This window comes from Capsicum annuum, chromosome 9, assembly GCF_002878395.1.
Source record: "Capsicum annuum cultivar UCD-10X-F1 chromosome 9, UCD10Xv1.1, whole genome shotgun sequence".
NCBI classification, from domain to species: domain Eukaryota; kingdom Viridiplantae; phylum Streptophyta; class Magnoliopsida; order Solanales; family Solanaceae; genus Capsicum; species Capsicum annuum.
Window position 1 is genome coordinate 4,086,643 of NC_061119.1, and position 23,573 is coordinate 4,110,215.

Below are 23,573 nucleotides of genomic sequence, written 5' to 3' on the forward strand. Positions count from 1 at the left end.
CATGTCATGCCTAATCACCTCTCTCCAGTATTTCTTTGGCCTACCTCTACTCCTCCTGAAGCCATCCAAAGCTAGCCTTTCGCACCTTCGAACTGGGGCATCTGTGCCCCTCTTCATCACATGTCCAAACCATCTCAACCTTCTTTCTCGCATCTTATCCTCCACCGAAGCCACTCTCACCTTCTCCCAAATAGTCTCATTCCGAACTTTATCTCCAAACCAAACAATCACTAAAAAATAATCCCAAATAACTTATCTCAACATAACTAATCTCAATCTAACTTATTTTCAAACCAAACTGACCCTTAAATGTGGTTGACCCCATAACAATAGCACTCAGAAATAAACGCTGCCTCAAAAAATAAGTCTTGTAATACTAATGTAATCGGACTCTAACACAAATACCAAACATGTACATAAAAACAAAATCACCCTATGTAAAATTGAACTTTTAGATATTTTTCTTGGATAATAATTAATTTAAGTTAGGGGGTTCAAATCACAATTTATTAAAATAATAATAAACCTTTGAAAATTAAACAAACTGTTTTATTCTTCTCTTTTGTCACCTAAACGACACACCAAAGTACAACGAAGCAGCCAACCAACCAACAGAAAAACAAATTCAATTCTTCTGCAAGGTCTTTTTTTCTCTTTAATATTTTTATTTTATGTTTGTTTTATACTAATTTTAGTGTTTATTTTCTTGCATAATTTAGGTACAAAATGTATAATTTTCTTGATTTTGCTAAATTTGAGCAAAAATTTTTATGTGTTAATTTGAACAAAAATTAATTCAGATCGGTTTATTGGGTGTTTTAAGCAGACCCCATGTTTATGAAATGAGCTAGAAGTTTTTTTTTTTTTTTTTTTAATTTGGTTGGACTGTGTTGATGAATTTAGCTTGAAAGTTCAACTTTAGGAAATATAAAGTTGAAATATTTTGTGGGGTTTTGTTTTATGTAATTATGAAGTTGATTGTTAATGTAAAAATTGGATTTTTTGTGTATCTGAGTTTTGGATTATGAAGGGTGGATGATTTAACAAATATGTGAAGAGGAAATGAAATTTTCAAGAATAGAATGGGGAAAGAAATTTTGTTTTGGTTCATTTAGTTGATTTTGTTGTTTATTTTTATGTTTTTTTGTTTTTTATACTGTTATCTTTCATGAGCCGATGGTCTATCGGAAACAACCTCTTTACTTCATTTAAGCTAGTGGTATGGATTGCGTACACAGACCCCACTTTGTGGGAATACACTGGGTATATTGCTGTTGGTTCATTTAGTTGATTTTATGTGTTACTTGAGCGGAGGGTATTGCAGGAACATCCGTTCTACCTCCATGAGGTAGGGGTAAGGTCTGTGTATACTCTATCCGCTCTACACCCCACTTGTGAGATTTGTTGTTGTTGTTGTTGTAAGTTGATTTTATGTGTTACTTGAGGTGAGGATATTTTGGAGACAACCTCTCTACCTACACTAGGTAGACGTAAGATGTGCTTATACTCTACCCGCTCCAGACCCCAATTGTGGGATTTGTTGTTGTTGTTGTTGTAAGTTGATTTTATGTGTTACCTGTGCCGAGGGTCTTTTGGAAGTAGCCTCTCTACTTCCACGAGGTAGGGGTATGGTCTGTGTATACTCTACCCATTTCAGACACCACTTGTGGGATTTGTTGTCTTTGTAAGTTGATTTTATGTGTTCCCTGAGCGGAGGGTCTTTTGGAATAGGGGTAAGGGTAAGGTTTGCGTACACTCTACACTACCCAAATCCCACTTGTGCGATTTTTTTGGGAATGTTTTTGTTATAAGTTGATTTTATGTGTTTTCTGAGCTGGGGGTCTCCACGAAGTAGGGGTAAGGTCCGCATATACTCTACTTTCCCTAAACCTTACTTGTGAGATTTCACCGGGTATGTTGTTGTTGTTGTAAGTTCACTTTAGCTTTGCTAACTGGGAGCACCTCTTAGATTCAAATTATGTTTTCTGTTTGGTCGTTCTCAAAATGTTTATAGTGGTTTGTTTTGTTTACCTTGGTAAAATGAATTTTTAATTTTATCTCGCTTTTTTGAAAATTCAGATATTTATACCTGCAAGGCATAGGCCAAGTCAGATATCATGGCAAGGATAAAACCACAAGCTCTTTTGCTGCAAAGCAAAAAGAAGAAGGTGCCAAGTCGAGTTAGTGTTCCTACGATTATGCTATATGGCTTAATTGTTGCTGTAATGGTGTTTTTCCTGTTTGCTACTTACAAACACTGGTCTCGAAGGTTTGTCAAAATCCTTTCTTTGTACGTACTATTATTGCTGTAGCTATCAGAGATGCTTTATAGGCTTATAGCTTTTGCTTGTAGGGTCTAAATTTCGTGATTTTTGAGCTGTTCATTGATATGTCGAGCTTAGTTTTGGTTTAGATTTTATTCATGGAAAACAAGCTGAAAAAGAGATAAACCTGTATGAGTGCTCACATCTATTTTTTTTTTGTTAACCGAGATATCCGTGAGAACCAATGGCACACTGTTCGAAACTCGGTGGATTACGGGTACAACTACGGAAAGGTAGTAAAACACATTTAGGGAGAAGAAGAAATTTCTTTTAACCCGTCTGATGTAAAAATAACTCCAATATACATTAAACGTAAACGACTCAAAAGAGATTTTGTCCTTTTGGTGGGTGGATTGGAGGATGTGCTGACATTTATGAATGATAGGATGAGTTTTGCATTCAAGAATCTGAAGAACATGGCAGAGTAGAGTTCAACTTGAATCGGTGCCAAAGAATTTAATTTCCATCTGCCTAAGCCATAAGCTTTGGTTGATAGAGTTAAGCAAATGTGTATCTGGTATGATAGTCGAGGTCCATACATATTGATTTGGCTACCGTTGTTATACAGATATAATAATACTACAACATTAACTACGCTTCAATATCAATCTAGTTGGGGTCGTCTGTGTGAATCCTCAATATCATAAGTATGCATTGTTTGGGTCCCTAATATTTCAGTACTCCATACTTAAGAAGTATTCAACACTAGGGGTCCAAATTTTCACCAATGCGCACATTATCTTCACAATATAAAAACAGAAATAAGAATAAAGTAGCAATTTAAAACAAAACCAAACTTCTTTTGGATTAGTGCGTACATGTTTTCCTCTTACATATTGAAGTGGATTTATTGTTAATAAGATCATATATTCATATGCAAGATAATGGAATCGATATATATCATCTTTGTATCTTGACAGACTAGTTTTGGATGGATTGAGTAAATGGCTTGTTATGTGAATTGGTCAGCGTTTATCATCCAAAAGTTAACTGTTCACCGTAAAATCCAAGAATCGGTGGAAATGAGGAATATCTGTGCAACTGGTCTAAGCTTCCTAAGCCCTCAATGTCTACGAGCCACCTCTCTGAATAAAACTTTTCCTTCATGCCTCTGTCCGTCCTTGCTCCTTCTCTCCTGTAGTTTCTTCATTTTCTAAGGCATGAATGCCAGAGGGAAAACTTAGATCATCTAAAGTTCAAAGTACTGCGAAGAAATCCATGTTAGTAAGGATCTAGGGTGATAGTCACAGGAGTAATGGCAGAACAAGTGCTGGTGATGATGAGCTGTGAGGCTTTCTTTGGTTCTGACACCAAGGTTTTCCGATAGTGTTTTAGTTTTGACCATGGTTAGCTGTTAGGGATTGCACACGTAATGGTTTTCAATGGTAATGGATAAATCATTGTATGTTCTCTAACAAACCTTAGCTTATATTGGATGGTGACAAATGAATTGCGATAAGCAGCATGTTACTGAGAGAATAAAATATGCTAATTAAACTCCTACTGTTTCTGGTGTTATGATGTATGAAATTTGTGGTCGCCATTTGAAGCTAGTTGTTTTTTTATTTTTCTTCTTTTGGTGGATTGAATAGAAACAAGTTGTGTATGTAAACATGCGATTCCGTGTTCGAAACTTTTCCTCTATCAAAAATTAAGGTACATAAAATAAAAATGAAGAACAAAATTTGAAACTTCCGTATTCTTGTGTTGTCATCCATATTTGAGTCTGACGTTGAAATTCAGTTGTGTCTACGTTATTTAGCATGGGTGAAACTACGGTGTAGTGGAGAACATAAATTAGCAGTTGGATTTGTAAAGGTTTTGCACTTGTTTATGAGTACCAATAGCAAGGAATTGGGTGAGTTTCTTGGCAACTAGAAAAAGCGGATGTGAACTTTACAACAACGGGAATATTCAAAAATTTTTTGGATATGATTCTACGAGGGGCAAAACTTTAGTACATAATACATTTTCTGGGAGAACTGATCATTTTTTCAGTTTTTGACTGCAAGCTAAAATTTATATCTCCAATGCATTCTCCCTTTTCTATAACCCCCCCCTCCCCCAAACCACCTCCCACAGCCACCACACCACACAGGTATTAACGATCGTTGCCTTAGATTAGCACTTCTTAAATGTAGTTCTTAATGGTTCAAGCTATAATATTCAGGAAAAAAAACAACTTTATTTTTTAAAAGCCCCATTAGTACCTTCTAAAAAAAGCCTCATTAGTAAGTCAAAAGTAAACCTTCATGTGGAGATCTGCAGAAAAACCGCATTTTCTGAGGAATTGTGATTATGACTCAAGTCTTTTGCACTTGTGTCATGAACAATCCAGACATGTAACTTTTTAAACTTATTTATGGGATACTGCAATCCTATCAATCATTTTTAAGTACATCATAACAATAACAACTTAGCCTCAATCCCAAGCAAGTTGCGTTCAGCTATATGAATTGTTCACTGACCTTGCACTTGATAATTTCTTCTAGGTCGATGATTCAGACACAGGATGACTTGTCAAACACTGAGGTACGAATAACTGCCAACTTTAATTCTTGCTTGATGATGAATTGTTTTGGCCATTTATAAAGACATGGATTGATTTTTTTGAGCTTGTGATGGTCTGAGATGAGATACTTGTCACTGTATTAATTGCATTTGTCACAGTTAAAATTTTCAAAGAAAGAATTTGTTTTTCGAGTAGACCTTCTTGTTGTGAGAATTTCCTAGTTCATGGTTCATAGGAGGGATTGGTGTTCCACCTCATAGGGATGGTGGATGAGTAACCCACCATCTATTTAAACTTTTGGGACTTCCATCTTTCCAAACTGATGTCACAATCCACACTACGAGATCATCCGGCTTTGAACAGGAATAGGGGATCCGATGCGGATGAAATTCTTGGTTCTATTCTTTTCTGTGCTTAATACATGTTTTTGTTTGCATGATGCAGGGTGAAAATCGTTTTACTGAGCATAAGAAATCTGATGTCGATGGCCCAAAATATGCTGTGAGTACAGAAACTTTCTTCTGCTGTGTTTTATATGGAAGTGGTCACATTAGTGATTTCAGTTTCATTATTGTTAAAAAAGCCAAGGATTTTATTACTGGTTCTTATAGAATATCAGAACTCTGTATTCAGAAGTAATGCAAGGGATCTGCTTCAAGTATCCTTTTCTAGTTTCCTTGTTTCTACTTCCAGCACATTGTCTTCCCACGCGCTTATGATTAATTTCAAGTATTGATGAGTCATTTTTTCACGAGGAAATGTCCTTTTTGGGACTTCTTAAATGGAGGCAAATGACGGTTTACTACTGTTTTGTTTTTTTACAATTTTTATCTTTTGTTTATTTTGTGCACAATTGGATAATTTGCTTCCCCGTTTGGTTGTTTGGCTCTCGGCTTGATTCTTTTCCGTTTCTGAACTCTTAAATTTTGACAGTTCATAACCACATCAAAAGGATTGATAACTGTGGAACTCTACAAGGATGGTTCTCCTGACATTGTTGGCGAGTTTGTTGATTTCTGGTGCGTACTTCGTTTATCTTTGGTTTATGTCTATGGCAATGTTTTATAGAAATGATGTGTTGGATTTGTATTTGCATTACATCAAGTTTTTTCAGTCTGTGGTGTAGCTACTGGGTGGGAGTGGCCGACTGAGTATTTCAAAGCATGCGTGTATGTTGGTTTTGTGATCAACTCCCACCCATTCATATGGACCCCAAGTCTTCAAATTTTGATCTCCGGATGAGCTTCTCAAAGAGTTTTCACTTCTTAGAAACATTTTCATCCGAAAGAGAACCTTTAAGACTATGACTGGTAATTTGAATGTCACGGTGATAAAAAATCGAATGCTAAAACATCACATCATGTAGATGTAGAACCAGAATCTAGGAATTTGTGCCGGTGGAGATGTTTCATGCTAATTGCTAGACTTCACAAGGTATAGGCTGCGCAGTTGACACTTTGATACTAGTTAGCACTGGTACAAGTTGCTTTATTTTGTTGATTGATTTAGTATCATAGTAGCTGCATGAAGTTCTTAATGTGTCCAAGGCTCTAGCACCAAGTTTTCCACATTTGTGGTTGCACCGTAAATGTTGCTTTTATTCAGCTGTTTGCCATGATAAACTTTATGAAATGCCTTTGCAGTCAGAAGGGCCACTTCAAAGGGATGCAATTTAGTCGTGTAATAAAGCACTTTGTCATACATGGTAGTAAAGTTGATAAACCCGATGCTACAGAAGATTGGACTTCGAGGGGAAAGCATTACAGTCGACTAGACACGAGGTCAGACTCATCTTACTTGTTGTTTCTTGATATCCAGTTGTTTTCATTGATCACTAAGTTACGGTTCTCCATATTCAGCCTGAAGCATGAAGCATTTATGCTCGGTACTTCGAAAACAAAAAATGAAGGTGGAGGATTTGATCTGTTTATAACGACTGCACCAATCCCAGATCTGAATGACAAGATCAATGTTTTTGGGCGTGTAATAAAGGGAGAGGATATCGTGCAGGTATGGGTTACCTCCTTTTCATATTCGTTGTTACTGAATTTTGTACGAAGTCTCTTTTTTTTGGCTCCTTTAATGTGCATGGTTTACTATGACCGCTCAGGAAATTGAAGAAGTAGATACAGATGACCATTATCGACCCAAAACTCCTGTTCAGATCAACGAAGTGACTCTGAAATACAACACTTGAAGGCAGCAGTGTCCATAACATGAAGTTTCTTTTAACATCATTGAACATCCACAGCGCGAACATATACTCGCGATATAGGTTGGAAACCATCATTTGCTGATTTTAAATCCTCGGTATGAACTCGCCATTGATGCTTCTGATGTAAAAATCTGGATATGATGTTCCATTTGTATAATTTGATTTTCTTGGTTTCTTCCCAAATTTTCCCTTTAGATAGATGTTTAGCAGCTCTATGTTGTTAATGTGCAGAGAACAACAGATTGAATGAGTTTTATATTATCACATTTTGTTTCACTTTGCTTGAGAAAACTGTTTTCTTTATCTTGAATGAATAAAAAGATTGTTGTATCTTTAGTATTCACTGCTTTTTGATATGCTTTACTCGAGTTGAGGGTCTATCATAATTAACCCCTCGACATTTTCAAGGTAGAGGTTAGGTCTTCGTACACGCTATACTCTCGAGACTCCACTTGGGAGATTATATTGTGTATGTTGTTGTTCTACACCTTAGTATTCATTGCTTTTTGATATGTTTTAGTCGAGTTGAGGGCCTATCGGAAACAACCCCTCGACATTTTCCAGGTAGAGGTTAGGTCTGCCTACGCGCTATCCTCTCGAGACTCCATTTAGGAGATTACACTCTGTATGTTGTTTTACACATTAAGCACTTTTTAGCTTTGCTAAAGACCGTCAAAATTTTAAAAGTCAAAAACACGTAAAAGTAAGGCAATCCAAACAGCCCCTTGGTCGACTCAAACAACATGCGGGTTCCCTTGTTCAAGAGAAAGCTAAACGAGGACTTTCTTTTAGCTACCGACCCTAATAAAGTAGATTAGCCTCTTGATCGATAGATTGATTGGATTAATTTCATCAAATTCGTCATCTAGTTTATGTTCTTCACGCAATATTCACACCAAATGACTCTACGTAATTAGATCGACACTTTTATTTTATATATATATATATATATATATAGTTTTTTAATGTACAATAAAATAGCCACACTGGGTCCTACTGAAAAAAAACAATAACTTTACAGCAAAGGTTGTCCTAAATTCCACAATGACTAGTAAATGATAGAGAAAAGTGTGATCTTATTATGGTTAAGTAATAAATTAGATAAAAATAAATCATATTTAAATAAGTGCATACATAAAATACGTACCATGTACTTATAGATTTTGTATAAATATGTACTTATTATTTTTGTATAAATATCGAGTGTAAGTAAGTTTTTCTTGATTTACTGCTTTCCCATCTTTTATGCTCCACCTATTACAAAAAAAACATAATATATTAATTTTTGAGTGTTAAATAAGTATTATTTCATTATAATACAATAAAAGCATACTCGATGTAATTTGATAACGGGGGTTTGAATATGTTTCAAAATATATAAATCACTTCAAAAGTTAGATGTCAATTATTGTACTCTAAATTCTAAAATTTGTCATTCTCTCTAAACAAAAAACAAAAAAAGTATTTTGAAACCATATTCTAAAAATTTCAAATCTAATTCATATATATATTTTTTTGTATATATGAAAGGGTAAATGATTACAAAGATAATTTTTTTTTTTGCCTACTTTGACATCATATCACTTATATTTGTCTTGTATTTGTTGGGCTAGTAATTTGTTTGGTGTAGTTCCATCTAAACCACAAAGTAGGTTGATATCTACTTCTTTTTCTTTTTGCTTTTGTCACAACTTACAAGTGGATTTGAATTCGAGATATCTGATTAAGAGATGAGAAATCTCATCTGTTTAATCACCACACCTTTTTATAGTTATTACGGTTTTAAGTTTTATCTTTTTATTTCATGTCTGATATCAACTTTAGACTCCGATCTCAATTATTCTTTTCTATTTTGGGACTTGAACTCAAAAACTCCTGATTAATTTAAATTCGAACCGCATAACATCTATCAAAAAATAAGCTCTCTACTGAATCATTTTCTATTATCCTACTCGATCTGAGACCTCTGATTACGGATACAATCCCTTGACAAACCCTCAAAAGTGATTATTCTAATAATTACTATTATCAATGTTAGAATTGAAATTTGTTCATATACAATATGATGAAAGAAAAGAATAAAACACAAATATACCAACATCACCTCCTTTGACTTAATATTGCTCTAATATTTTCATATGTTTTGACATAGTTAGTGCTAATCTAACTTCATGGCATATAATTTTGAAGTATAAATTAATAAAATAGTTACAATATCATGATCACAAATATGTTATACTATAATTATTTTTTTGGTTTCTCACTTACTGTCCGATACCTACATTGTAGCTCGACTAATTTGAATTGACACAGAGAAGTCCCACAGTGGAGCATAAAGTGTTCCGATCAAAGCCGATTCTATACTCAAAGCTCGAATTGAGACTTCTAATTAAGAATAAATGAATAGTCAAGTACTTACCACTCCACCACAATGTGCAGTGGTAAGTTATCACAATTTTTTTTGAGAAAAAAGTTCTAAATATACCTAAATTTTTACGAAATTTACTGTAGCACATCTTAATTTTGCAGGGTTTCTATGACCTCCTAAACTATTTATTACCGTATTTCTATGACATATTTATCCAGCTAAACCACTGCGTGAATACACACACTAACGCGTAAGAATCTGAAGTGATCCAACTGGATAAATATATGTTACAGAAATACGGTCATAAATAGTTGAGGGGGTCGTAGGACCCCCATAAAATTGAGACGTGTTACAACAAATTTCGCCAAAATTTAGGTATAATTTTTACGCTTTTTCCATTTTTTTTAAAAATAAAAAGGATGAAAAATTAGTTTCCACCAACAGTCCCTCTATTTCAAACTATCTCCACTTTAGTCCACTTTCTCTGTCTTCTTTTCCATTATCAGTCGTTCTATTTTCCATTTCCCAATATCTCTCTCTAATTTTACCTCTTTCTCCCTCCATTTTCTCCGATTGATCGCCGGAATATCCTATCCCGTCCGATCACCGTCTTTACTCCCTTCCGTCCATCATGTTTCATTCTTCCGATCCACCGGTTCACTTTCTCCGCTCTCTCAAATTCATTCAATAGATCCAAATTTGAAAAAATACTCGCACATTCATATGAACATCAATTGCTTGTAGAATTATAATTCTTATTGAACTAAAAATGTTTGTTCATATTGTTCAAGTTTCTCAGCTCTATCAAATTCATTCAATAGATCCGAATTTGAAGAAAAATTAATTGCTCGTAGAATTATAATTGTTATTGAACTAAAAATTCTCAACGAGAACATAAAACTTTTTGTTCAAACTCTCAAATTCATAAAATTCGCACATTGCATGAAATCAATTGCTCGTAGAATTATAATTATTATTGAGCTAAAAATTCTCAACTGAGAATATAAATATTGTTGTTGTTAGTTATGCTTTAGTTTTTTTTTTTTTTTTTTGTATTTTTAGAAGAAAAAATGTTGAATAAAATTATTAAGCGAGGGAATAAGAAGGTACCGAAATCGGATGCGTCGGATTTTGGTATAGTTCCGTCGGGTAATCGGAGTTCTGGTTCAGTTTCGACGTCTAATGTGGTTGTTAATCATGCTTCTAGAGGTACTGTAGCTGGTGTTGGCGTTGGAATGCCGAGTAATTCGGTTACACAGCAGCAGCAGCAACAGACAGTGATAATTGCAGCTACAGTGCCGGAACCAGGAGCAATTGAGGCGCTTCCATTGTTGAAAGATGTACCAATGTCTGATCGCCAGAGTTTTGTTTTAAGGAAACTACAGGTTTGTTGTTACCAATTTAATTTCATTGATACGATGAAAATGGTTAAGGAAAAAGAGATAAAAAGACAAACTTTAGTAGAACTTGTTGATTGTGTACAATCAGGTGGTGTGAAAATAAGTGAGAGTAATCAGGAAGAAATGGTGAAAATGATAGGTGTTAATATATTTAGATGCTTGCCTCCTGCGTCTCATGAGAATACAGGGTCGGAAAATGTTGAACCTGAAGAGGAAGAACAGTATCTCGAGCCTTCATGGCCGCATTTACAGTTGGTATATGAGTTGTTGTTGAGGTATATAGTTTCGTCAAATACTGATACGAAGGTTGCTAAAAGGTTTATTGATCATTCGTTTGTGTTGAAGTTATTGGATTTGTTTGAGTCTGAGGATCCGAGGGAGAGGGATTATTTGAAAACGATTCTTCATAGGATATATGGGAAGTTTATGGTGCATAGGCCGTTTATAAGGAAGGTGATTAATAATATCTTTTATAGGTTTATATATGAGACAGAGAGGCATAGCGGGATAGGTGAACTTTTGGAGATTTTAGGGAGTATTATAAATGGTTTCGCGTTGCCAATGAAAGAGGAACATAAGCTTTTTCTTGTTCGAGTTCTCATACCGCTACACAAGCCGAAACCAATTGGAATGTATCATCAGCAGTTGTCGTATTGTATTGTTCAGTTTGTCGAGAAGGATCACAAGTTGTCTGATACAGTTATAAGGGGTTTGTTGAAATACTGGCCTGTTACTAATTGCCAAAAGGAAGTTCTCTTTATTGGGGAACTCGAAGAAGTTCTGGAAGCCACGCAAGCTGCTGAATTTCAACGCTGCATGGTTCCTATGTTTCGACAGATTGCTCGTTGCCTTAACAGCCCACACTTCCAGGTTAGGAGAAACTTCAAAGCCATTAATTGTTGCAATTTACCTGTTTTAGTAACTTCTTTGTGGAACTTTTTTTGATATCTTTATTGCTTGGTGTATGTGCAGATGATTGGAACTATTTGTTGAATCATAATTTTGTCTGGATTCTCTACTTTTGTATACCGCTTGTGCTTGTATTCGAATATAAAAAAAGGGTTGATGAGTACATTTGCATTTTAAACTATATTAACTTTGGAAAAAATAGAAAAGTTTCTTGACGTATTTTCTGTCTGTGGTTGGTAAGATACCAGAAGGTGTTTCCTTTTTTTTTTTTTTTTTTTCTCATTCTCTCTGTTAGGCGTAATGTTATCAGAGGCAAAAGATGCCAAAAAGCAATGCGGTTTATTGCAGCTTTAAACACAAAGCGCAAGTAAAGCACGGGCTTTAATAAAGAAACGCGCACATGTAGAAAATAGTGAAAAAATAACGATGAAAACCAATAATGATGACCTTAAATAACAGTGCGGACAAATGAATTTGAAAAATACAATTAAGCAAACAACATTTATATCGACTAACAGATTGAAAAAGTACAGTTAGGTGAAATTTTTGTTGTTTATTGTCAATTCTTTAGAACAATGCTTATTTGCAATGAAGTGTATGCATTAGCACCTTGGTGACTGCACTAAAGTTCCAATCAAGCGACTGGAACTGGTCATTGTGTTTTGCACCTAACTTTAGGGTTTAATTGTGCCTAGATGAACCTTTGACAACACTGTTTAGGTGTCGCGACCTAATTTCTGATCAAGCCATGATGGCACCTGGTGCTTTAACTTGATCGAGCAGACCATCCTGACTTTATAATATTTGGATCTCGAGTTCAAGTAAACATTTTGAAAATTTACACAAATGTGAGTATGCACTTCTTATTATTGTAGGATATATGCATAATGTGAACTTGTAACCCACTTTTTATGACTGTCTATGAGCCTCTAAGAATCTGAAATCTAATACAGAGTCAACGGGGCATTCCTCGGGAATATTAATATGTCTGAAAATAACTAATGTCCGGATAGGAACAACTATCATGGAATGAAATCAGCGGAGCCTACCAGCTGAGCCAAAAAGATTTTTCTCTACCCATAGGTTTCATTACCTGCACACTCGACCGGATAGGTCCAAACGGGCTAAGTATGTCTGAGGGTAACCATTAAGTCTCAACATTCTCCGAACTAAAGTTAGAATAAGGTTTACATTAACATGTATGTAATAATGTAAACTCGAAAAGAGAATGGTCCATAAAAACTCATCACGTAAATAATATCACATTTAAGGGACCACCACTAAATATTTCTTAGTTAAGTACGTTCTTTCCATCTTTAGCTTTTAGATAGTTCCAATTGACAGAACTTTTCTTAATTATGCCCAGCTGTGGCAATTAGTAACGCTTTATATGGTTATTCATAGCCCTTTATACGGCTACCAAATCTTTTTGTCTCATTATGACGAGCAAATTTTTATACGGCTGTTCGTAATCCTTTATGGTTACCATTCATGTTGTGCCTCATTATGGTAAAATTAGTAACCCTTTGTACGGCTGCTCGTAACCCATTATACTGTTTACCATTCATGCCGTGCCTCATTATGGCAAAATTTGTAATCCATTGTACTATTACTTGTAACGCTTTGTACGGTTACCATTTCATTTAAGTTTAAATTGAATCTTTGAGCGTTTCACTGTTACATAGGCATGGCAAAGAGGGTACCATATGACATTCATCACTTATAATGTGTACGCACAAAAACGTTACATGTTTTCGACAAGTATCGAGAGACTTTAAAAGTTAAAGGAATAACTTTTCTTTCATAGGGACAAATAAGGCTTAACATTTAGGAACACTTAATCAAGCACCTAATGGTTATAACTTCGTAAGAAAGGAACTTTAGTAAGAACAAGTATTAACCCACCTCAAGGTTCTTCCTTCATAGCTAGGCTAACTTCTACGCTTGCTAACAAGAATCAACAACTCAATCTACATAATAATTGTGGTTCAATTTACATCAATTCAAGCCCAACGAATATAACTTTACTCACTTTAATTTAGGATCATTATCTCAAATCTCTTAACTTAAGAGTTTTCCTTTCACCAACACATGGAAATTAAGTTTACTCGCCTTAACTAAGAATCCACAACTTACAATGTGGTGATTTGCCACATTGGTGTTTGGTTATAAGATTTGGAGTGCAGAAGTAGTGAAGATCTTAAAATGTCTAAATTACCCTAGGATGCAACAAAGATTGGCAATGCATCCATCTGTTTAAGGGTAACCGAACAATTGAAAAATGGCATGCTAACAATGCAAATGTAATTTGATAAGTTGGACTTTAACGGGTCACATATATGATTTTCGACACGGACATGTGCTTACCGCTTTGCAAAAACAAGAAAATTTCAAAATTAGTTGGAATCAAGATTAATAATGATCCCAGATGTACTTGATAAAAAAATAATCATAATAATGATCCCAAACGTAAAATACATTACCTAGTCATACTAGAGTAATTTTTTTCATAAAGAGTTTGTTGGTAGATGAGATGATAGATTTCTGCTTATTTTTGGCTGCTTTGACACAGAAAGAAGTAGTCTACGCTAAACCAATTATAGTCAACTCTAAACCAATTAGTCTATCTTCTTTCCATATATTGAATTGTTGAACTTAGTAAGAGAGGAGAGAGAAATTAATCTCGCAAGTTTTAGGGACTGTTGACTTGTAAAAGAAGGGGAAACTGTGTCACAATGGGTTAATGCAATATGAGATCGGGTTAAGCTAGTTTTGGTAATCCCAAGTTTGGCCAGTATTGGGAGCATTACCTATCAATCCAACAACTTTTACATTTCAATTTTGTAGTTTCAGTTAGGTGATATTAGCACAAATATTATAAATTTTTCATGTAATCTAAGTCTAGCAGAAACTCCTAGATTCTACTCATGATCTCAGGTTGTCTAGATATCTTGATACACTTGTTTCCAGTGTAATCTCACAAGGGGAGGGTAGAGTGTTTACACATACCTTATTCCCCCCACCCCAACCTGGTTCCCACTATGAAAAGGAAAAAATTGACAATACACTTTATTCTATTAGACCACCCTTTGTTTACTTCTGGCCTTCCCGAACTCCTAGGTGGGGGGAATTCGGAATCTCCGGATCTTGTAAATAAGCTTATGCTATTTTAAAGAGCTTACGAGATGGGGTAGACTCCATAACATACGGAAAGAGCAAGTGATTTATGAAAATTATCCTAATTGAGGTCTTTTTTTTTAAACGTGGTGTCCAGGCCAGCTTGCCACACTTTGACTAATTTCATGATATGTCTGCTACCACCTATCAGAATAGGTACTGGGTAACTATATCCACAAGGCTTGGACGGACGGAAAGAAATCACTTAGTGTTTTTGCCTCCATTAGGAATTGAACCTGAGAGCCTCATTGGTTTCAATCCACTTCATTGACCACTAAGTCACACCTTTTGGTGCTCCTAATTGAGGTGTCAAACCCTGTTTGAAGCCCCAAATTTCTATGTTTGTAAATCTTGCTCCTCTTATTTGGTTTAGCTTAGGGGTCGGTTTAGGTGTTTGGCTTTGTTTTTTGGGAGAGTATAGCGTTCACACGGTTTTCATTTATCATAGACTTAAGCCTGTGACTTGCTATAAGCTAGCAGGTGCGCTGCTGCCTGCTGCTATTTCTCATACTTTTTTGTATGATTGCAATTGTAGCAATGATTCCATGCATAGTTGCCTATATTTTGACTTTTGGTTGGAATCTATGGGGGAGATTGATTGCAATCATTTGAAAAAGTATGTGAATATGTCTCACATGACTCATAAGCTTGATTGAGTGCCTTTTGTGTTAAATTCGCCACAAGGCTCTAACTAAGTGTGCTACGCTCTCTATTGCATGGTGTATTGTTTATTCAGTGCTATGGTCTTCCATTCGAGATTATGATTGCAGTCACGGCATGGACAGTAATTTTCTTTTTAGGAAAAAAATTGTTTCTGATACCACTGATTGAACTTCCATCTTTGAGGGGAGTGGCATGCATTCCTTGTCCAGAGTATCTTTTTGCTCTTTATCATCTTATAAGTTGAGGCAATGAGGCTTCTTGTTCTATCCCATGGATTCTTTATTCTCTTTAAATAGATTAGTTACTACCCCAGCTTCAATTTATGTGACCATATTTTTTTCTTTTTAATCTGTTAAGAAGAGGTCGATCTCTTTCTAAATATGGAACAATGTAATTTGAACTTCACAGTTTAGCCTTTCATGTTTAGGTTTTAATACCACACAATTGTTATGGCGTGGTTAAGACCACTAGTTTTAAGTCCTATATCTATACAAATTTTATGGCATGTTTGAAACCACAAGTTTCAATTATCTTTTTAAATTTTTCCCCTTAAAAACTCCGTGCACATTTAAACTCGGTCACGTAAAATGAAACAAAGGGAGTATTTGTTTGCAATTAAGAAACGTAATGTATGAAAGACCATATTCTGGAAAATGGCGTAACACCAGCTTCACTGGTTATAAATTTTTGTATGTTCTACTTACACCTTATTGTGTTTTCCGTAGCTTTTTAGTAGTGCTCTTCCTACTCTAAAACTCTTCTCATACCGGAAAGTTTGGCACTTGCTATGCTCATGAATACTTTCTAAATAATTATTAAGTTCACTTTAAAGTGTGTCAAAAGAGAGAGAGAGAGAGAGAAAAAATAGCCATAGGATTGTTGAAGTTCGTGTTTGGAACAATAGGAACAACTGTTACATAACCTTAGGAGATGCAGATATAGTTAAACTAGAGTTTTTAAGACCTTACTATCAGCAGAAATGAATGGTATTGCCTTTTTTGTTTTTTGGTGTGTGTGCGCGCGCGTTCCTTTCTGAAAACTGACATTCTGAAGTGTAAAACCTCTGTGGACAGTTCTACATCACATCGTGAAACCTTATTTCAATCCCCGTTCCAAATTATAATATTTCGTCTTTTCCTTGGAAGTTGGAGCTGCTAATAACAAGGTTCGGCTTTTGCTTTCTTCGTTTAAGCTTCGGGAAGTTTAGGACACACTCTTAGACTGTGAACCTGAAAAAATTTGCATATCTAGCTCTCAGTGGCTGAGACCATGATAAAAGCCACCAGTGATGTTATAAATAGATGAGAAGCTTGGTAATTTAGCACTCAAAACTAGCGCAAACAGACTATGTCCCTGCTATCTCACTTCCTATTCCTCCTTGTTTCCTTTCGGTTATAGACATTTTGGGTATGTCATTTTTGGTTTAGTATTATTCATTGGCCATGTTGCTTCTTTATGGCACTTCTTCGTTCCATTTTATCTGGCGCTATTGTCATATAAGTCTGTTTCAAAAAGAATGACATTTCACCTGAGGAGGAACCTCTGGACTATGAAAAGACAGTTTGAATCTCGTTGAGGTGTCTTGAAGTAACTTTATATATTTTCAGGTTGCGGAACGAGCCTTATTTTTATGGAATAATGAGCACATTGTGGGTCTGATTGCCCAGAATCGGAATGTTATTTTACCAATAATTTTTGAGGCTCTGGAAAAGAATATAAGGAGTCATTGGAATCAGGCAGTCCATGGGCTGACTGTTAATGTCCGCAAAATGTTTCTTGAAATGGACGCTGATTTGTTCGAGGATTGTCAGAAACAGTATGCCGAGAAAGCAGCTCAGGCTACTGAGCTGGAAAAGCAGCGAGAGTTGAGATGGCAGAGATTAGCAGATGCTGCCGGACAAGGAAGGTAAAGAACACGCTTATCGTTATTCCTTATCAGTTAACTGCAGGACTAGACATCCCAACTCAAAACCAGATGCATGCATCAACCACGCTTTTCTGTAGTTGTGGTATTCATTTTTCTCCTTCTCTTGTTGTTCTTTTCTTTTCAATGTGCCGGATCGTTGAAGATGATGACAGGCATTGCAGCAGGGTGTAATTCAAGTATGTATTTCGATAATCATTAGTTGTGTGCTGCAGCTCAAGAATGGTTTGTAGAAGTATCTTGTGTATTTTGTTCTATAATTTTCGTCGAGAGAATTTTTTCTTCTTGCTAACACTCTGGAGCACGAAATTAGGTTATTTATACAGTTGATTTACAGTAATCAGGAGAGGAATGACAAAAGGCCAAAGAAAAGCAGATTCTGCAGTAATCACTAGGCATTTTTCTTTTGTTCCTTCTCTTGAAAGAAGTGTATCTCTTTTTGGTTTGTCTTTTTTGTTGTATCATGAACTTGAATTTGATCGGTAGGAAGTTGATTTACTTGGCAGTTCTTGGAAGTGTTGTATACAAGAGAACATCCTTATGATCTTCAAAGGATGTAGATGATATATCTTATTGTTGACGAGGGTCTATCGGAAACAACCTCTCTACCTGCAGAAGGTAAGGGTAAGGTTTGCATACTAGGTATGTATGTTATTGTCGTTGTTGTTGTATGTCGATGATGAAGTACTACATGGGTATCCTAGCTCTCATACATGGTCGTACAAGTTTGCAAAACTTGTGTTTTTGGCTAACATCAAGTTTTCATGCCGGGAAGTTCCAAATTGGAGGTAGGTAAAAGGCCACTTCATACGTAGAGCTCAAATTCGAGACCTCTGGTATTCAAATTCGAGACCTCTGGTTTCAAACAATAGTTTGTCTCGTCTAGTTGGTCTCCTTCTTGGCATCATTATGATCTTACATTGATTTGCAACTATTACAATACTAAGCAATTTTTGACTTTCTTTGATGGATAGAATTCCTTTCTGTTGGAGGCGATAGAAGTTGTCCTAAGTTATCGAAAAAACCTTCCTTTGATCTCACTTGAAATTGCGTAATTAAAAAGAGTAGTTCTCTGTGTTGAGAGAGATCTGAGATTCCATAAGTAACTTAGCGCTAGTGCTTTAGAGCTTGAAATAAGAAAATGAAATAGAAACAACCGCGCACAAGATTACAGTTGATATATTAACTCTAGGTTGAGTTTATCCCGTATTTGGTTGGGATAAATCGCAAAATAACTTATTCTAAAATTATAGTGTTATTTTTATCCCTCACTGATGGAGGAATAACAATCTCGAAATAACTAATTTGAAATAAATTATCTTGAGATAACTTGTTCCCAGCCAAACGAATCCAAGAATTTGAGATGCCCCACAAGAAATCTTTAATTGATGAAAGATTTGGGCAGATCTTTTGGATTTCTTCTTATATGTACCATACCACAAAGCATTATGTGTGCTTATCCTTAATTTTTTTATTTTTTCTTTCTATATGTGACCTCATGTGTATTCAAAGTTCAAGTTTGACATTATTATAATGAAAAGAAGATAAACTTTTATTGTATTTAAGGATTTGTATAGCAGACAATGCAACCTTTGGTTACTATACCAAAACTAGTGATGCAAAAAAGGGCTATAGTAGAACCGGACACGGATTCAGAATTTAAAGTTTAGGGTTTCTATAATGATTAAAGTTAAATACTACTATCTCCGTCCTATTTTATGTATTGTCATTTGATCGGGTACGGAGTTTAAGAAATAAGTAATGACTTTGTAAAGTTTATAAAATTGTCCCTCTTAAAGTTATTTTAATGTTTACTTTTTAGTTGTCTTTTCTTAATAAGCGGGACCCACTAAGGACAAAATGGGAATGATATTAAATAGTTGTCAAATAAGGAAAGGTGACATTCTTTTTGGAACGGACCAAAAAGAAAATGACGACACATAAAATGGGACAAAGAGATTATAATACTTAGTGGATTTATTAATATATACAATGTTTGGGTAAAAGCTTTTGCGTTCATGTAAACTCATAACCGACCCTCAAAATTTGCCCACGGCCGGGTCAATTCATCAGATGGTAAATTAAATATGGCAGTATACCTAATGTAATCTCATAAGTGAGAGTAAGACCTACGCAGATGTTGTCCCTACTTTTGTGAGATAAAGAGATTGTTTTCGATAGACCCTGAACTAGATATAATATTAAATGAAAACTGAAAAATCCCTTTTGATGACTTAATAAATCTAAAGCCAATGGTGGGGTTGCCACAAACTAGTTAGTGTACATTATCAACCTACTTTGGCTATGTAATGAATTTCTCCATACCACTTTTGCTATTTTTATATGTACAATATTACAACTACTATATAAAGCGTGTCACTTTCTCAAGTTGCTACAACCATATCACATAAATACATCAAATATACACATTATGGCTTTCAAATTGCAACTTATAACCATGCAAGAAGAGAAATTACGAAAAGGCCCTTGGCTCGACGAGGAAGACGAGCGACTAGCATTTGTTGTCTCCATTTTAGGTGAACATCATTGGGATGCGTTAGCAAAAGCTTCAGGTAACAATCTAGGCAAATCTCATATCGATAAAATCCCAACGTAAAAAAAAATTAAATTAATGCCACCATGCAGACCTAGCTAGGCCCAATAGTAGGCTGGATTGTAACATATATAACATCAAATTATTTTATTGGATGTCTTTACATGAATAGCCGATTGAATTTGCTATTTACTTTTTCTAGTCGATATACATATTTAATTTTAACGATGTTCGGAATTTGGTATCATGCAGGACTGAGGAGAAGTGGAAAAAGTTGCAGATTGAGATGGATGAACTACCTTAGACCTAATTTAAAACATGGCCAAATTACTGAAGATGAAGAAAATTTAATTATTAAACTTCAAAAACAATTGGGAAACAAGTAAATAATTAATTTCCGTAGTTAATTTCATTTTTTTTGTTTCAAAATATTGCTTATTAAAATTTAATGTTTATAACTTTAATTTAACAGGTGGTCAAAGATTGCTAAACAATTGCCAGGAAGAACTGATAATGAAATAAAGAATTACTGGAGAAGTCATTTGAGAAAGAAAGCACTTATTTATGAACAAGGTTCGATTTAATATTTTCTTTAATTTCTCACATTATTCTCTTTTGTGTTATCAAAAAGTGTCGAGTTTGACTCGTGGAATCAGTCGTTAACGTTTGCATCAAGTTAGGCTGCATGCATTACACTCTCTTGGGCGTCGCCTTTCTCTAGGCCTGCATGCTCGGCTTGCACTAATCTCCACACTGTTCACGGGATACAGAAAGAGTCAAAACAGAAGGGTCCATTATATGCAACATTTCCCTGTGTACAATTCTGCAAGAGGTTTTATCTATAAGTCTCAAAGTTTGAGTTGTGGAATCAGTTATTGGCGTTTGCATCAAGTTAGGCTGCATGCATCACACTCTCTTGGTCGTGGCCTTTCTCTAGGCCCTGCATGCACTAATCTCCCACCGTTCACGGGATACAGAAAGAGTCAAACTAGAAGGGTCCATTGTACGCAATATTTTCCTACGTACAATTCTGCAAGAGGTTTTATCTATAAGTCTTAAAGTTTGAGTCGTGGAATCAATCATTGACGTTTGCGTCAAGTTAGGCCGCATGCATCACACTCTCTTGGGCGTGGCCTTTCTCTAGGCCTGCATGCTCGATGCACTGATCTCCCCCTATTCACGGGATATGAAAAGAGTCGAACCAAAATGGTCTATTGTACGCAATCTTTTCCGATGTACAATTCTGCAAAGAGGTTGTTTCCACAGCTCGGACCTGTAACCTCTTTATCACATTGCAACAATTTACCACCCACACCCTCTTGGGTGTGGTCTTTCTCTCAGTCTGCCTGCTCGGTGCACTAATCTCTCACTATTCACGGGATATGGAAAGAGTCGAACCAAAACGGTTTATTGTACACAATATTTTCCTACGTATAATTCTGCAAAGAGGTTGTTTCCGCAGCTCGAACCTGTAACCTCTTGATCACCTAGCAACAACTTTACCAGTCATACCAAAGACTCCCCTTCCATTAATTGTAAATTATCAAACCAATGATTAGTAATCGAAGTTTCAAATAATTACTTTTTAAATGATCTGATCGTATAAATATTTTTTTCTATGTGATAGAATGCTTTGGAAGCAATAATACAAGTAGTGATTCACAACCAAAATTATCATTTGCAAAAGATGATAATTGTCATAGCTTTGATGATGGTGAAGAAGAATCCTCCAGATTATTGGATTGGATGATACCAAGTTGGACATATGAACAAAGTCAAATGGAACATCACATGTACCTTTGTAAAATATTAAACCTATGTTCTTGTAATTATTCTTCTCAAGATGAAAATATTAGTAGTACATGGGATGATGCTTCATCATCTTCTATTTGGGAATACTAGTAAAAAAGCAATTTATTTTTTAAGTGGAAAAATATTCAATATATATGTATATACTTTTATCCTTTCTTGCTTTTTAAATTTTACTAGTTCAACTAATATAGATTCGTATAAAATAAGATCTTTAGTTACCGATGAAACTATTTGAACTATATATTCCACCTCACCCTTTACCATTTGTACTTATTGCTTGATCTATTTTGTTACTACAATTTCTAAGTCAATAATATATTCAACGAAAATATTTTTGCAATTGAAACTCGTTTTCCCTAGTAAAAGGGATTAAGAAAAAAAAAAGATCTCATTCTAATAGCTCCGAATTACAAGAAAAAAAAAGGTAGGTGGGCGGGGGGCAACAAAAATTCTGACAGTTTGGAGCTAATTATAAAAACTCTTGATATTTTATATAATTACTAGAAAGTTTAATTTTGGGTTTGTCGAGATACATAATTAGCTCCCGATACATCTAACGAGGATACATAATTAGTTGAAATTTTTATAATTACTTATAAAATTATGTAAATATGATAAATTAAGGTGTATGTTTATATTATTTTTGCTTTAAAAAATCCAAGTTGCACATATCAATAGAAACAAAATTAAACAGTAGTCTAAAATATTTGCACGTTTTATGTCATTCGAAAAAATTTGAGATAATCACAATTTATTTTATTTATAATATCCCTCCATAGGTTATCAATTAGGTTAAAGTACATTCACCACCAATTAAAAATTTAATGTCATCCCAATGATAGGTATAATTCAAAATATTCTTTGTAATCCATGTACAATGAACTATTTTTTTTTTTAAAAGGTGATAATATAATTTTAATTGAACTTCATTTAACCTATTGGATAATAATTTAAAATCAAATCCCTCCTATTAAAAGAATTCAAATGATCTTCTTTTTTCCATCTCATTATGTTTTAGTAAGCAAGTTAGAAAATTTGGATATAAAGTGCAAAAAGCAACTTCATCATATCATTTGTCATTAACAAGTTCAATTTGTCTCCTAATATTTAATTAATTAATAAGCATCTTTTTAAATTATTCTTCTTGGAATATAGTATAATAAGTTGAATAAGATAGATAGCTAAATAGATATAGTATAATAAGCTAAGTTGCTTAGAAGATTATTAAAATGTTATGGAGATTTTCATATCTGCTGATGACATTGTTTTCTCATAGCTAATCTTTACTTTCCATTAATGAAAAATATAATTATTATATAATTTGGCATATAAAAAGTTACATGTGTTTTCGTCAAATTAATGAATATAGAACGTATATATAATTAAAGATAATGGTAAGGTGATAAGTATCTTTTCATTCTTAACTGAAGATCTACGGTTCAAGTTATGAGAACAAGACATCCTTTTGGCAGAAAGCACTTTGTTTTCCAAAGTGAGACTTCTCGACATGATAGTGGCGGCAAAAGCAAAATTTTTGCCAACGGAGTTCAAAATAGAATCTCAAGTCGTGTTAAGGGAGTCCAATATGCAATATATACACATAAATATCAAATTTCACCTAATAGTTATATATATACATTGTACTTTTCCGACGAATGGGTTCGATAAACCCCTACCACCAATGTACTCATTCATTTTTAATCAGATAAATCAGG

General features: G+C 34.8%; 3 protein-coding genes across 5 annotated transcripts; all 3 read left to right on the top strand.

Moving 5' to 3' along the window:
- Positions 1–485: 485 nt before the first annotated feature.
- Positions 486–7,381, top strand: LOC107843142 (peptidyl-prolyl cis-trans isomerase CYP21-4). Of its 2 annotated transcripts, none has more exons than XM_016687326.2 (8): positions 486–641; positions 2,080–2,269; positions 4,817–4,856; positions 5,281–5,337; positions 5,770–5,855; positions 6,480–6,617; positions 6,696–6,846; positions 6,947–7,381. In XM_016687326.2, the coding sequence occupies exons 2-8, from the start codon at positions 2,118–2,120 to the stop codon at positions 7,031–7,033; spliced, it is 711 nt and encodes a 236-aa protein (XP_016542812.1). In that variant the 5' UTR covers positions 486–641; positions 2,080–2,117; the 3' UTR covers positions 7,034–7,381. The 2 variants fall into 2 exon arrangements, with proteins under 2 accessions (XP_016542812.1, XP_047251972.1); XM_047396016.1 differs by lacking the exon at positions 486–641 and adding an exon at positions 860–1,359.
- A 2,488-nt stretch (positions 7,382–9,869) lies between these two features.
- On the top strand, positions 9,870–17,997 carry LOC107843140 (serine/threonine protein phosphatase 2A 57 kDa regulatory subunit B' beta isoform). 2 transcript variants are annotated; one of them, XM_047396017.1, is made up of 3 exons: positions 9,870–11,689; positions 17,176–17,474; positions 17,638–17,997. In XM_047396017.1, exons 1-3 carry the CDS (start codon positions 10,490–10,492, stop codon positions 17,639–17,641), a joined length of 1,503 nt encoding a protein of 500 aa, XP_047251973.1. In that variant the 5' UTR covers positions 9,870–10,489; the 3' UTR covers positions 17,642–17,997. The 2 variants fall into 2 exon arrangements, with proteins under 2 accessions (XP_047251973.1, XP_016542810.2); XM_016687324.2 differs by having other exon boundaries at positions 17,648–17,997.
- Positions 17,998–18,134: 137 nt separating this feature from the next.
- LOC107841714 (transcription factor MYB27-like) lies at positions 18,135–21,950 on the top strand. The gene is made up of 4 exons (XM_016685557.2): positions 18,135–20,065; positions 20,299–20,428; positions 20,519–20,619; positions 21,674–21,950. Exons 1-4 carry the CDS (start codon positions 19,924–19,926, stop codon positions 21,946–21,948), a joined length of 648 nt encoding a protein of 215 aa, XP_016541043.2. The 5' UTR covers positions 18,135–19,923; the 3' UTR covers positions 21,949–21,950.
- The last annotated feature ends 1,623 nt before the right edge of the window (positions 21,951–23,573 follow it).